Here is a 14948-nt window from a genome sequence, read left to right as displayed (position 1 = left end):
GAAGTCAGTGGTCTTCGCTCTGTTGGGGAGAATAAGAACAAGGTTTCAGAGTGTAAACGGAACTCTTCTGTGCAATTGTCAGCACAGTTTCTTCTCTTTGAAGAAATGAGCATTACCGAAAACAGATTTATTCTTACCTTTTATTCTCCAACAAGATTAGCAAATCACTTGTCTACTCAAAATTAGCCTACACTATCCTGCAGGTAGTGAAGAGCTGGCAATCTGGGAAAACTATTGCTATTGCTTTTGTCCTCATAAATGTCCTTTTGTCCCTACTGTGGAGATTTAATTACGCTTTGAAGGCAGGCAAATTGAGAGTTTAAATTCCTTGAAAAAAACCACAGAGAAAGATTATGGCAGATTACAGACAACAAACCTGTTTCAAATCCTTTTACAGAGTTCAAAGTGTTCATATTCACAAATTAGAAACACAAAAGGGAGACTCTCTTTAGCAACGCTCTTGAATTAAGTAACAGAAGCACAAAAAAGTTGAATAATTGAATCTAGCAAAGAGCTTAAATATTTCTCAGCATTTGTATTATCATAGTTAGAAACTACAGTGACGGATCAGAATAATTTTGTGATATTTGCTATATAGGTATGTGATAGAAAAAGTCCCCACTACAGAAATCTCCTTACTGGGTTAGAAATAGCACTGATAATAAAACATAGTTTTTATTCTCAGCTGTGATGAATATGAATTTTAGAAATCTTTACTTATGCTCTAAAATGAAAGCAGTTTAATGTATACATGCTTGACTTAATCCTCCTGAACACCTGTTGTGTCCAAAATAGATGTAGAGATGTAACACGCCTCATTGGCTTGTATATTCAAACATTTCTTCTCGGTCTAGCCATTTAGAATATTTAAAGTGTAATTGTGGAAAGAGAATTTTAAAGCAGTCTGTTGAAACTGTGGAACTAAAGCTGTGCAGCAACAACACTGTAATTACCTGTTGTATCACTTACTATGGTGAAGCATGCAACAGCAACAAAAAGAAGTTACGGAAGCTGAAGGTATTACATTGTGTAATAAAATTTTGTTATACTTGAGGACAAATGTATTTAACATTGAGAGCATTCAATAGTTTAAAATAAACACAGTCTCATTAGAAAAGAAGCCTGTCTGTGAATGTTAATGGTGTTAGTTTCCATAATTATGTATGCTAAATATATGCATGTAGTGAAATGCAATTTAAACCACTATTCTCAGTTCCAGTCACGGGAATCAACTTTTTAATTAGCTTATGAATATCAACTCAGCTGATGGTATCAATTTTAACACTGGCCATTAAGAAACTTTACTGCACCAAAACTCATGTTATACCATAGTCCTTTTTCTAACAGTGCTTTTATCTGTACCAGACAGGTAAAGATTAAAGTCACTAAACATTTGGCTTTTCATGGTATCTTGATGTATGTTACTGTCTGGCATCCTTAGCTCATCTCAGATTGCTTTGTAATAATTAATCTTCATTAACAGATAAAAATGAACTTATTGTCTAGCTCTCTAACTCACAGGTAGAGGGTTACCGTCAGTGTACACCAGCAGACTCAGTATTTGTCAGTCTTTCTGATGCAAGGATTGGAAGCTGTAATACTATCACTAGGCTTATATGCTGGCTTGTTATTCCTTTAAGGAAGTTGCCAATACTTAGTTCTCTTAGAAATGGCATGTTTGATGGGGATGATACTTTAATTGTAAATTTAACAAAATTCATTAAAGATGTTCAAGTTAGATGAAATGGTAATTAGCTAATCTCCAAGAATAAGCTTTGTAACATACACTTGTAGGAGGTTGATTTTTAATTTTTTTTTTAATTATTATTATTATGAGTATCTCCCAATATATCCCACGCAGTTAAAAATTGAAAGGAAAACATTACCTGGTAACACCACTGTCCTCCCACTTCCCCCCCAAAAAGAAAAAAGTTTCAAAAGCATTGAAAGGAAGCATTGATGGTGTAGGGCTCCTCAAACTGTTTTTTAAATAAAACTTTTTACATGTAAAGATGTGTTCATGCTTGTAAAGGAATAAAATTCTGTTGAGTTCTTAGGCCAGCATAGCAGGAAAAGTGAAAAGCCCATCTCGGCTACATAAGGATTTTTATATAGAGTATTAGCTGAACAATGTCATGTGCCCTCAAAATCTCCAGGCTGTGAAAGCCATATGGTCCTGCTGCTTACCAAGTCACAGCCATAACTTGCCTATTCCTGAATACAGTAGACTATGGGGAAGGAATGTTAAAGTAGCAAGTACTTTAAAGTACCTTTCTTCCTTTTCAGTTAAATTTAATGATACTCTTTACAGTACGATTGTAGTAGCCTTCTGCTTCTCCTCTTCATTTCCTGTTTGCTAACACTCATCTCTCTCTCCTTCAGGCCTTCCCCAAGTGTTTCCTTCCACCTAAGTGCCTTTCAGAAATGCGGTGGTTCTGCCTTAGTTTGTTCTTATTACTACTTGATGTTTCAGAAACGTGGATGTAGAAGGCATTGTCACTGGCTTTTATCAGCACTTGTTATTTCTTGGAGTAAAGATGCAATTTGACTTCCTTTTATTGACTTTTCACTTAGAGTGGTTATATTGTTGTATTTATGTGACTTTCGGTCTAAATAAGCTCTTTGGGTAATGCACAGATTCCCATGATCTGCAATGAAGGGGTTGTGGTTAGGCCAGAGAAATACTTTGTAGAGAACAAGGCTCCACCTGCCCCCTGCAGTTTGTTATAGTAAAATAGCATCTGAGAAAGAGTGGGGTTGTGCGAGTCAATAAATAGCATACAGTGATTCTCAGTGGCTAGGTAAGTAGATGCATTTTCAGACTGTAATTTTGACATGTACAATAAGGTGTTTTTCTTTCAGCTGTACACATTGAGAAGATAACCCTGAAAGGAGTACCAAGAAAAAGGGCTGACAAACATTTGGAGTACACATTCAAAGTAAGCAAATGACCTCCAGAATATTAAAGTAATTGTCTTCAGGATATCTATGTATTGTAGATATATATAGCTTGCTTCAAATACCTGCTCAGAAGGCAATTTTGAATTACATTAGGGTCTTCAGAGATTCTTGGAATTATCCTATAATTCTCTTAGATTCTGTGTGCAGATCAGGTGTTTTATGTAATTGTGGGCATAAGGTGGGAATGTGTAAAACACCAGCCATAGCTGGGTGTGTGACATGACTTCAGGAAACTTGGCATTTCCTAATTTGGGGTAAGCGTTACAAAGAATTCTAAAACTAGTTGATCGTTTGCTCAAGTGGCATAGGAGTGCAGTTCTTATGTCTGCAGCTATATATTGCTTGGAGTCATATGGTCATCTTAGGTCTCTTTCATGAATGTTTACCATAAGAGAACGGCTCCTGTGGTTTTTGGCAAAACTGAGGGTTGGTTGGTTGGTTTGTTTTGGGGTCTGTTTGCTTGTTAAGGTAAAACCAAACGAGCTAAAAAATGTCAACAAACTTGAAGGCCTACCTGGTATAGTCTTCATGTATTATAATAGCCAGAGGCAACGCATAAAACAATTATGTGAGTGAATTTTAAACAAAACCGAAACACTGCTGCTTACTACTTTGGAAGAGAAGCTTTTGGTCTTGAGGTCTGGTATTAAAGTCTGTAGGTGTTCAATAATAGCTGCTAAGGCTGTTGGTGGTGATGTTCTATTTGAATCAAAGTACTAATTTTCTTAGCAAGGACTGACTAACATCATGAGTCATTTGGCCAATAGATATTAAGTCTGGTAGTATGCCAGTTTTGCACACAGAGTTAAATTTTACCTTTTTTCCCCCCAAACAAAAGAATGGTTTAGATCAAACGTTATAACTGGCCATAAGACATGGGTCGTGGGAGCTCTTTGAAGAGACAAACTTTAAAAAATGCCATTTTGAGATGAAAACTGATGTGTTGATCCCAAAGTTTGATATTGTATTCTCTAAATGGATGTGAATTACAGAGTTTAGTCTTTCCTGGTATTACTAGAAGCTTAAAATTTGAGTTAAGTTGACATGCATACTATCTCTGTTTTTGAAGTAAAGTAGTGGCAACAGATACCTTGTTGTTGATCATGTCTGAAGGTGAAATTTGCAAAAAATTCTGCACTCTTCTTTTGCTGAGGACAGTAATGTGGAATGTAGCCTTCAAAGTCTTAAAGGTTAACTTGCCCAAGTATTTCAACCTTGTCGTAGATCTTTTGTCCGAATAGTCTGTGAACTGAGTACTAGGTAAAATACAATAGTAGATAGGAGAGGTTTGTACAGAATGCCCATATGGCTTATTAACATTTAAAGTCACAAAACTATTTTGAAAATTCAGCACGTAGATGGATTTGACAGTGGTTTTGAATTTCTCTGTTAAAGGGGGAATGTGGAGATTTTCTGGGAAGTATTTGAGTAAGCTTGAAACTCCTCCACCTCAGTTCTTTTAGGATAGAGTTTCCTCTTCTCATCTGCACAAGTATATACTGTGCTCCTCACTGCAGATCATTTTATGCTTGCCCAGACACTGCTTTTTTAAGGTTATAACAGCAATTACAGTCATGGCTTCCCAACTGAGGGCACCAAGAGTAGCTGGCATTTCTGGAGACTACATTGAAGGCAGTTGGTGGTTGACATTATTATATCAACTCTTGGGAGTAAATGAATATTTATAATTGCCATGTCCTCTCCCATTACACAGAATCTTCCCATGCATGTAATGGGAATCTTAAGCTCAGAAGTGGGCTTAAAGCCAGGCAGCACTCATCTAACCAAGCTTACTTCTTTTTACTTCCTCAAAATACGCATGTGAAGGTGCTGTTTTACTACTTGCATGTTGTGTCAGAATAATAAACTACTGAAATTTTTGCAAGCATATACCAAAATGCTGTCTGATTCTAGAGTAACTTCTTTAGTAACTTGCAGTAGAACTTTTTTATGAATTGTACCCTACGACAACTTCTATATGACCATGTAAGATTCAAGCGTGAGGCAGATAAACTTATTTTATAGGCAATATGAACAAAAAGAGAAATTTTTTTTTTTTTGACTCACGATAATGGCAACAAGAGCTCAGTCCAGTATGTCTGACCTACAGTCCTTTTATCTGGTACCTGGTTTTTGCAGTTAATGATGTCTGTTTGATACCAAAGTCCTGTAATTACAGAGCCTTCTGCCTGGCTTCTTTCTGAGTCAGTAAGTCAGTAATCTTGAGGGACTTAATTGCATTCACCTGAATTTGTTCATACTCCCTTTAGCCACAAATAACATGAAGGTGAATCTTAAAATGTACACTCAAAATTAGTACATGTCTTTGAAAAAGTACACAGTTATCCCTGTTCTGCCTGGTATTTACTTATCTGCAAGTGTTAACTCTTAAACCGAGATTGTCAGATTTATGGAAATGTTAAGATCAGATAGCTGGTATGATATTTGGAAAAAGAAACTTTCCTCATTTTTTTTTTTCCTTCCTTACTAGGTAACCTGGTCTGATCTTTCGGTAACATGTGTAACAAAAACACACCAGGAGCTTCAGGAATTCCTGCTAAAAGTATGTATTGAAATATAAAAAAAAAATCAGGTTTATAACTTCAGAAGTAGTCTAGGAGAGCTGTGATTTCTGGGATGTAATTACAGAAACAAAAGCATGCTACCAGATTTTTGTACTTCACAATTGTATTAACCATTTTAATCACATATATGGTGGTGGAGCAGCTTGACAAATGAAGAAGGTCAACACAATATTTAGGGAGTTTCCCAGGAGGAAATAATTTGTCTCATCTGAAATTGATCTTACAGTTTTAATTGAGCTACCATAAAGGTACCAGATGAGTTTTTAATACTCCCCACAGAGTTAACATACAGGTACAAGTGCTGCTTGTTTGCTTATTGGTGTCCCTGTTAGAATGACCTTAAAGAGTATTATTTGTTGTTTTTAATTAATGAAGCAGAGCCATGAGCATAATAGTTCTTAATTTTACTGTTGTATTCTTCAGTGGAGTAAAGGCAGGCATATTCACTGTTGCAAGGAGTTACATTTGAGGAAAATCTAGCAAGTATTTGTGTGTGTGTGTGTTTAAAAAAAGTACAAGTTCTCTTAAGTTGTTCTCCCACCCGCCCCCCACCCCAAGCAGGGAATGCATTTGTGTGTATAGGCCACATGCAGACCATATGCGTGTGGTGACCTTGAACTGTGTGTTTCATTGCCGGTGTCTAATATTTGGGGTTCCACCTATTCTGGGAGATTCTGTATTTAAACTCACTGTTCAGGGCACTAATGAAAGATCTGCTTTGGGCATGTTTTGATGGCATCTGGTGTTCTTAACTGCAGTGTTAATTGCAAGTGGAAAGCCAATTACTGTACAAAGGTCATTGTCTTGTTCACTGTTTCAGTTATCAACATTATGTTTTCCAGCATTGTAGAAACGAAGCAGTGAGTATTCACTGCTGCTTTAATCTAGTTGGAATACCTAGTTCCAAGAGTTCCCAGAGCTTGATTTGTGAGGATTTCAATTATGGATGGCATGTCTGGTTGCGGATGGGGTGTCCCACAACGTAGGGTACATGCATCTGCTCCTGAAGAGAACCTTAAAAGCAGGACTGTCATACAGGATCCCACGCAGATGAGTGTTCAACTGCATGCTTCCTGTTCTCCTACCTGTAAAGTAAAGATGAACACCAGTTTCTGAAGTGGACCCTCTAGTACCTACTTGCTGCCAGGAGGAGGCGGAGGAGCCAGGAAAACAGGATGCAAAATGTTGCAGAGCCATCTAGTTTGACTGACGGCAGCTCTTCAGATGTGGAGCGTTCCATGTGCTGGCTTGACTGCTCCAGCAGATTCTAGATATATAGAAGATAGCAGGACAAGAGGAAGAAAACCACAGGCTGCTACGAGCTTGCTGAGGTGTTCTGTGGAGAATGTGCATAGCTGAAAAATATATTTGGTTTGTGTTGGTTTGATAGCCATAAGTAGAGAAGAAAGACAGAATTGTTAAATAAAGCATGATAAAACTTACACCTTGCTTTAAAAAGCACTGTAGAAGAGAATGCTGTCCAGTACCTATGCACTTGCATTTTGGCTTTTTGTTATTCTTATTTCCAGTCTGCATGGCATTGTTAAGTAGTATGCTCAGTTTACTAAGGACAGAAAAGAATGGTCAAAATACTTGATAGGAAATTCCAAGGTTGTGGGTGATAGGAGTAAGGTAACCGTAAAAATTGTTTCAGAATAGAAGCATCGGTGGGAAAAACTAAGATAGTAAATGGGATAACTTGGATGCTTTATATTTAAAGAGCGCCTTCTCTTAGGTGATAAGCATAAAAAGTTCTTCGCATGTAGGAAATTACCCACATATCTGGAAGAAGGACTAAGCCTTGTTACTTACAAGCTTATATCTCATTACCTGAAGTTAAGATAATTCAAGCACCTAATCTTGGTTTTGTAAACTGAATCTTTAACTACAGAAGGAATTTAATTCCTTTTAATGAAAGTTCTAAAGAAAAAAAGTTGTGGCTGTTCCTGGAGACAAATTTAAATACAAAACATCGGGACAGGAGGTTTGCTCACCTCTGTGCTTCTGCAGTAGCTTTTTGGTACCTTTTGGTTAATACTGACTAATTCTTCAGTCAGAGTTCCTCAATAGCACATATTAAAGCCAAAGGGGTCAGTTAAGAACAGGTGCTTTCAGCACTTCTTTCTGGTTTTGTATCTAATACACTTCAGGTGCTGTAGCACTGTACTAATCTAATACTAACAGCACCTGTCTGTGTGGGTTCCAGAAGTTGCTTTTAGGTATGTTACCAAGCAATTATCTATGTTAGACATAGTGTCTCTCTATTAGTAGCTTTTCATTCAGTGAAAGAATTACTTAGTGAAAGAATTACTTAGTGCTTTGCTGTTGTACCACTAGCAGGATGTAATATCCAGCTGGCACTCTGGATTGGGTGTATTCCAGATATGCTAGAGGAAGATGCTGCTCTAGTGTAAATTACTTAATGCTGTTGATCATAACTGATGGCAGATATTAACCAGATTAGCAATAGCTTTTATCTTCAGGAAGAAGCATTTTTGCTATGGCAGTTTACTTTTAATTGCCCCCAAATTAAAGGACTTTTTTTTAATGTAAATTAATGAATTTGATCAGCTTTAATGTACTTAAGTACATTATTTTGGAAGTGGTAAATGTGAAAAATCTTTGTTCTAGGGAATATTTTCATTTAAAATAGACATGCTCTTTAGTAGCAGGAATTTTGCCTTCTGAACTAGAACATCAGAAGACCTCACTTTGTAATACTGGCATTGGAAAGAGTTACAATGAATTTTCATAAGTTTCAGTGTTAATAGCAACTGGAGAAGGACTTGCTATTGATTAATCTCAATATTGCCCACTGAAGTCTAGTGTATTATATAATATATTAATATTATATATTAATATAATATATTATATAAAGTCCCCTTTCTACTCCTGTTTCTTTAAAATAATTTAATGTAGCTAAGTGATGATAGTAAGTACAGTGTATTTGTCCTCCCTGGTAATTTTTTGATGTTATTTTCAGAGCTGCTTTCTGTGTGTGAAAGATTTAAAGAAATAAATCAAAAAAGGCTGTAAATTACTCTGGAAAAGAACTTAGTATTGGTAAATTTCTGTATGTAGTTCTTTCAAACAGAGCTTTAAACCATCTTACACCTGGGTTTGATGTGAGGATTTACACCAAGGTGTTTCTCTAGCAAAACTAAATTATGATGATTTGTTGTACCTTTGGTCTGTAAATTACCTTACTCAGACTGGAACAGTAGAGTTTCTTGTTGATACCAAAAGGTATAAAGACTGATGGTGAACAAATATAGTCTTTAAAATGTCAGCTACTCATTTTTCACATTAACCTTTTTCTCAGCTCCCAAAGGAACTGTCTACTGAAGCATTTGACAAGACTATTTTAAGAGCACTAAATCAGGGTTTTCAGAAGAGGGAAGAGCGAAGGCATGCTGATCTTGAGCCCGTAATCAGGTAAATATTTTAGCGAATAACCTGAAATGCATCACCTGAAAAGTGATTGGAGTCAAACTAGATGACTTTTAGGGACAATGGAAATTCTGCTGCCTAAACACAATTGGTGAAGAAAATGGGAAGGCAGTAATGAAATAGATATTCTTGACTCTTTTTCTTTTTTCTTTAAATTGAGACTCTTATTAAACTTTAATAGATTACTTCTTTAGAGGTAATCATACAACTACAAAAATATTTGTCCTGAGTAGCAGTATATAGCAATGATTGGCACTTCTGTGAGGGTCTTTCCTCCATTATCCAAGGGTATATTTAGAAATACTAGAAACAGTAACTCTTAACATATGTTCTGATTTTATGACAGGTTAGAGTGAGAGACAGAATAGAATTTGGAAAGAATAAACAGTAATAGTGAAGCATGTATGTAAAATTAAATGTAGCTCACACATTTGTAAGAAAATGGCCCATACCTCATAACCTACTATTTAGTGATGAGAGTGCTTGCTGGGATGTGGGACATGTTGGTCAAATCCTGTAACTCAGAACAGCAATATGAATTTGGGTGTGCTTCCCTGTTCTTTTTGTTTGCTACAGATGTCTTGTTACATTTGTTCTTTTCTGTCAAGGTTGTTCAACCTTGTTCAAAACAACTTAAATTAGTCATCAGGTTAGGCAGCATCTCTTGAGTTAGGGTACTTGCTGAATCAGGCACCGCTTTTCAAGCTCCTACTCGGAATGTATTGCGGGTCCAAGCATATCAGACCTTTGGGTTTTGTCTTAATAACTTAGCTTAAGAAGATGGGGAGCCACTGTGTGTTTCAACCTCCCCCTTCCTGATATTCTTTTATTTTGATCTGTAATATTATTTGTCTGTCTTTATTGGCTTGATTGTCAAGCCAAAATCTAAATCTGTGCAAACAATTTTGGCTAATAAACATTCTGATTTTAAATGAGCAAACTTGTTACATAGAGGTTGACTGAAGAGAATGTATTGTAATACAGAAAGGTTGTGAAGCCTCACTGCACAGTAATTACAAACCCAAGAGATTCAGTTTGAGGATAACCATGTTGTATTATGGAACTACAATTACAATTTGCAAATTATGTTGTGACTGTACTGGAATGCTATGTGAATAATCTCGTGATAATAGCATTACTGTATACAAATTTTGTTTTCTTACAGTGTCAAGTTTAGCAGATATATATATATACTTATTTGGGGGTCTTAAGTTGTGCCAATTGGCAAAAATTGCTCTCCTGCTCCCATCCTCCAAAAAAGTAGAACTGGGTAGTGCTTCCTGGCAAGCAGTAACAGAAAACTTGGTGTGAGATGTAAAACCCATTCATTCCTGGCCTATTTTTTTATCTGAAGCTAATAGAATTTGCCACTGACCTCTTGGGAACAGACTCAGAGCAGTGTGGAGGAATATTGAGAATCCCACTCTTTGCTCTTGGAGATAATTATGAAACTCAAATACTGACATTATTGGTGAATTCAACTTTGTAGTTAACCAAATAAGTGTATTTAAGGAAGAGATGCATTGTCTGGGGAAATTAAAAGCCTTCTCAGTTAAAAAAAAAAAAAAAAAAGTTAAAAAATAAGGTCCAGTGCTTTTTGACTCAGTTCAAACTCCTCTTTGATAAAATGTTACAGGTGGCTAAAATGTTTGAATTGAGATGGCTCAAAAGCACATACTTTTAAATTAAAAAAATTCATTATACCAATTTCTTACATTGGCTGTACTCCGACCTTACACTAGCACTGAACAACAAAACTCCAAAGTAGCATTTAACATTGTTTATGGTGAACATGCAATTTGAACTGTTTGGGCTTCTTAAGAACTGCCTAATCTGCTGTTAAGTGGTACTGTAGTAAATTTTTGTATTCTTCCTATGGAATATTGCTTACAGTTTAACAAACTCTCACTTAATTTTCAGGCAGCTATTTTCAAATACATCGCAAGCTTTTCTTCAGAATCAGAGAGTATACAACTTCTTCCAATCAATTTCATCAGAATCTTTGCACACTCACAGTAAGAAATATCCTAATACTGTTTTATGTAACAAAAAGTCTATAAAAAGCTATTCTTCCTGTCGTGCCTAATTACAGTTTTACAATTATGTATTCATGTTACATTGTATTCCACTGGTCGTAATTGAACTCCCTGCCAATGAGTAGTCGCTTCAGCAGATTCTCATGCTTTTAACAGTGGGAACGTGCTATGTAGCATCAGCTTGTGTTCCTTTCTTTCTTTCTTCTCCCCTGTACCATCATGCTATTAAAATAAGTAATTAATGAATTGAGTATGTGCAACAGTTCGGGACTGTTTCCTTTTAAGAAATCTTAAACTTTGGAACAAAAAGCTTGAGCTGACCCAAAAAATCACATCTGTTTTTTATTTGGTTTCTTTTGTAGATGAAGCGTTTGTCTTGATACTTAAACTAAGATTCATTTTGGGTACATAGTACATAAATGGTGGGATGGCCCTAATTTCAGAACATACAGAATCTTGTTCAGAGCATTTGCGTTGCAGAGATTTCCTTGGTGGACCTCTTATCTACTTGTGTATTACAAATTGTTTGTGCGACCTAAGCTTAGCTTCTCTGTGTGGATGCCTTAGGATGTGATCTTTGTTTCTGTTGAATCTTTTCTTCTTTCAGTGCATGTTTACACCATGACAGTTAAGGCACTGACTGTGAGGCCACTGCCTCAAAAGTTGCGGAAGATCTTAGTAAGGAATTGAATAAGTTGGAGTTTTCAAACAGACTGCTCATATGTGCTTGGAAGAAAATAGAGGAATGACGGCTGACTTTAATTTGAAATGCTGCATGTGATCTGTGACAAATGTATTCTTTCCATGATGAGATGGAGGCATTGTGATCAGGGTAGAAGCTGGAGGTCATTTTGTGACACTTTTTTTTTTTTTAGTAACACTGAGGACATTCTTGCATGGCAGTTTTGTGAAAATATTAAGTTAATGAGGTCCAGGATGGTTGTGAAACTGGCTGGAATTTACTGCTGTGAAAATTCTGACAACTCTGTTGTACTGAAAGGCTGCATGGGGAGGAAAGAGTTTCCAAAGTCCAGAAAGATTCATGTTAATGACAGGCACACTGCACAGGCTATGCATATTATAGTCTGTAGGCTACATCTAGGTGGGAAAGACTTGCAAATGCATTGTTTTACATGATTACAGTTTGAAATGGTCTGAAAAAGAACCAGTGCCAGGTTCCATCATGATAGACTTGACTGCGTTAGTGCAGGGCAGAAATGATCTGCAGGGTAGGTAAATCAGAAGGGTAGAATGGACAGATGTCAATTCTGCAGGAAGTCTTACAGATTATAATGTGATCGTAAATGGGAGATAATTTTTATAAATAAATAAATAAATAATTGGGTACATGAAAGTTTATCGGGATTTGTCAGATCTAGAATGCATGACAGATAGGATGAGGAACTTAATTGTTTAGCAGAGAGGAGGAAGAATTCCAGTGGAGGATGACTTTAAGTCTTCAAATACCAAAGAGTCATAATGTAAAGAGGATGATCTACTCTCTCTGATGGGTAAGACAGAAAGCACTGGGCTTAATTTGCTATGAGGAAGATTAGGACCAGGGGCAGGCAAGAACCTGGTGATTAGCAGACAAGTCTAAAGCAGTGAGGCAGGTCTGAGGTCAAGGCAGAAAAACAAGTCACTAGGTCACGGTTAAGAACAGGATCAGTGAGGTATGTGGCCAGGCACAGGCATGGCTGCCGTGCACCCCAGGCAAGGGCCTGAGCAATGAGCTTCAAATGCAGCTCCCAAGCCAAAGGATGGAGGCCCTGGATGAGGTCTCTTCCAGTTATTTTCCCAGCAGTCTCGCCCAAAATTGCAGAACTGCGCTGTATCAGATTGGATCTTGAGCACAGGCAGGTGAAGCCCTTGGGAGGGCAGGGGAAGAGGTTGCAAATCCCATTGGTGTGGTTCAGGGCTCTGACACTGAGTTAGATCTTAAGAAAAAGGTTGGTGAAGACAAATAGTGCAATGAATTTAAGCATAGTTGTTTTTCTTTTGAGAAGGGGGACTGGGTGGCTTGTCTGGGGTAGCTCACAATCACGTTTCCTATGGTGCAGGCTAATAGAAGCTGCACTAAGACAAAAGTACTCATCCTGCTCGTTGCCAAAATTACCACAGTTAAGTGGCTCAAGGTTTTTTTATTGGTGGCCTCTGTGTTTTTCTAGGTTTCCTGTTTGGGATTCTTGGAATACTGCTAATACTTGCAATTGCAAGTTAGCCTGTGGTAGCATATTTTGAATGTGGTGACAGTGTTGGGGGAGGAAGCATATCTTTAAGAAAAATCTCATCACAGTTCTCAAATAGGATGTGCAGAATTAATTGGCAGACAAAGGATTTGTAGCTTAAATTTTTCTTCAGTCGCTATTTAGAGTTGGGGATAAAAATATCTCTTCACAGAAATACAAAAATATTCACTCTTTCTGAAGAATATGGTTTTAGTAAAACCTATGTGGAAATAAATTCTATGTTTAGTGAAGGGTCTTTATACCCTAAATAATAGTTGGGATCTCACACTGAATAATATATTCAGTAAGCGTAATTATGCCACCATAGTTCCATTAAGGATGAAATCAATTATCTCCCTCCTGGTTCATAACATCAGTTATTTTACACTTTCAGGTTGCAGTAGACTCTTGATTCCAACAGACTTTATTAGAGCATGATCTCTGGAGACTTAGTATCTTCAATGCAGACAATATTCAGAAGGATCTTCTTATCAATGTTTCAAGCTCCTAAGCAACAGCTTTCAGATGCTTTTACCTGCACTAACTTGGAACTTTTTGAGAGTGAAAGAGTAGACTCCTAGAGTTAGATTCATTACCGAACTACTAAGTCCTTTTTCAGAGCATGGCAGTGGTATTTTTGCAACAAAACTGTTAATATTGCCAATTCTTTTTCCATCCCATCTGGCATAACAAGAAAAAATTGTGTGTGAAGACTGTGTTAAGGGCACTAGAAGACTTTAGCCCAAATTAAGTCTCTTTTGACAGGCAAATGATTTGACAATGGAGGAGTGTAACTTGTTGCAGAAGAATTCTAATAACTATCATTGGTCTCCTCCCATTTCCTGCTGTAACACAAAAGGATTATAAAAAAAATCTGAAGTGCAGGATAATAGGAATGTTTCTAATACTGTAATCACAATCCCAACCTTTTGAAATTGCACCATAGCTTTAAAATTGTTTTGCACACTCTTTTCTTCAAAATAAAAGTATCTCCATAGAGCCTTTACTCTTGGAGATGGCCTGCTTTGAAGGAGACAATGTTCAAATTATTGCCACATGCAAACGAGTAAGTTCAGTCTTCCATTTCCCTAGCTTCCAGTTTAGTGCAAGCATTCAGGAACTGTCTAGTGTTTCAAGATCTATAAAGTTACTACGTGAACTTTATTCTCTGCAGGTAACTTACAACCCTCTTTGAAGACGGTTAAGGCACCAGAACACTTCAAGGAGGACAGTTCAGAAGCTTCAAGTCAGGAGGAAGGTAGTTGTTTACTCAAAGGTGGTTCTTTTCTGAGAAATTTTACCACACTCAGTTCTGGAAATCATACAGTTGACTGATTTCTTCATTGGTACAAAGCTGAGAGATTTGAATGAAATCTGCTATGTAAATGAAGAATTTTTATATACTTTCAGCAGTTTCCTTTGGAGGTTGCTATGTAATTCAAGGAGTGGGAGTGTTCATAGACAGCTCGAAGGCAGAAGTTCACAGCTGTGTTGAGCAACCAGGAAGATATACTTTACAATTTACTTGAGCCAAGATCGTTTGTAGCTTTTCGTGTCTTTACCCATTCTTTAGTTACCAGGGTTTGAAGTTGAGTGCAGCACTTCAAGAGTTGCAGACTGTTTTGCATTAAATGTGACAAATTTGTCTAGCTTTTAGTTTTACACAGGAAGGATGTTCAAGTTTTCTT

At 37.0% G+C, this 14948-nt stretch overlaps 1 protein-coding gene across 4 annotated transcripts in view; it reads left to right on the top strand.

The window, feature by feature from the left end:
- ZCCHC2 (zinc finger CCHC-type containing 2) overlaps positions 1–14948 on the top strand; it is a 44270-nt gene that overhangs the window by 15403 nt on the left and 13919 nt on the right. For 2 of the 4 annotated variants that reach the window (XM_052780699.1, XM_052780690.1), the window contains exons 3-7: positions 2863–2939; positions 5453–5524; positions 8869–8981; positions 10917–11011; positions 14435–14518. In XM_052780699.1, the coding sequence (XP_052636659.1) occupies positions 2863–2939; positions 5453–5524; positions 8869–8981; positions 10917–11011; positions 14435–14518 (441 nt within the window). The remainder of the gene's footprint in view (positions 1–2862; positions 2940–5452; positions 5525–8868; positions 8982–10916; positions 11012–14434; positions 14519–14948) is intronic. The other 2 variants (XM_052780719.1, XM_052780709.1) reach the window with 1 other exon arrangement.

Source organism: Harpia harpyja, chromosome 1 (assembly GCF_026419915.1).
Source record: "Harpia harpyja isolate bHarHar1 chromosome 1, bHarHar1 primary haplotype, whole genome shotgun sequence".
Taxonomy (NCBI): Eukaryota; Metazoa; Chordata; class Aves; order Accipitriformes; family Accipitridae; genus Harpia; species Harpia harpyja.
The sequence above is the reverse complement of the archived record's forward strand: the minus strand, read 5'-3'. Positions and strand labels throughout refer to the sequence as shown.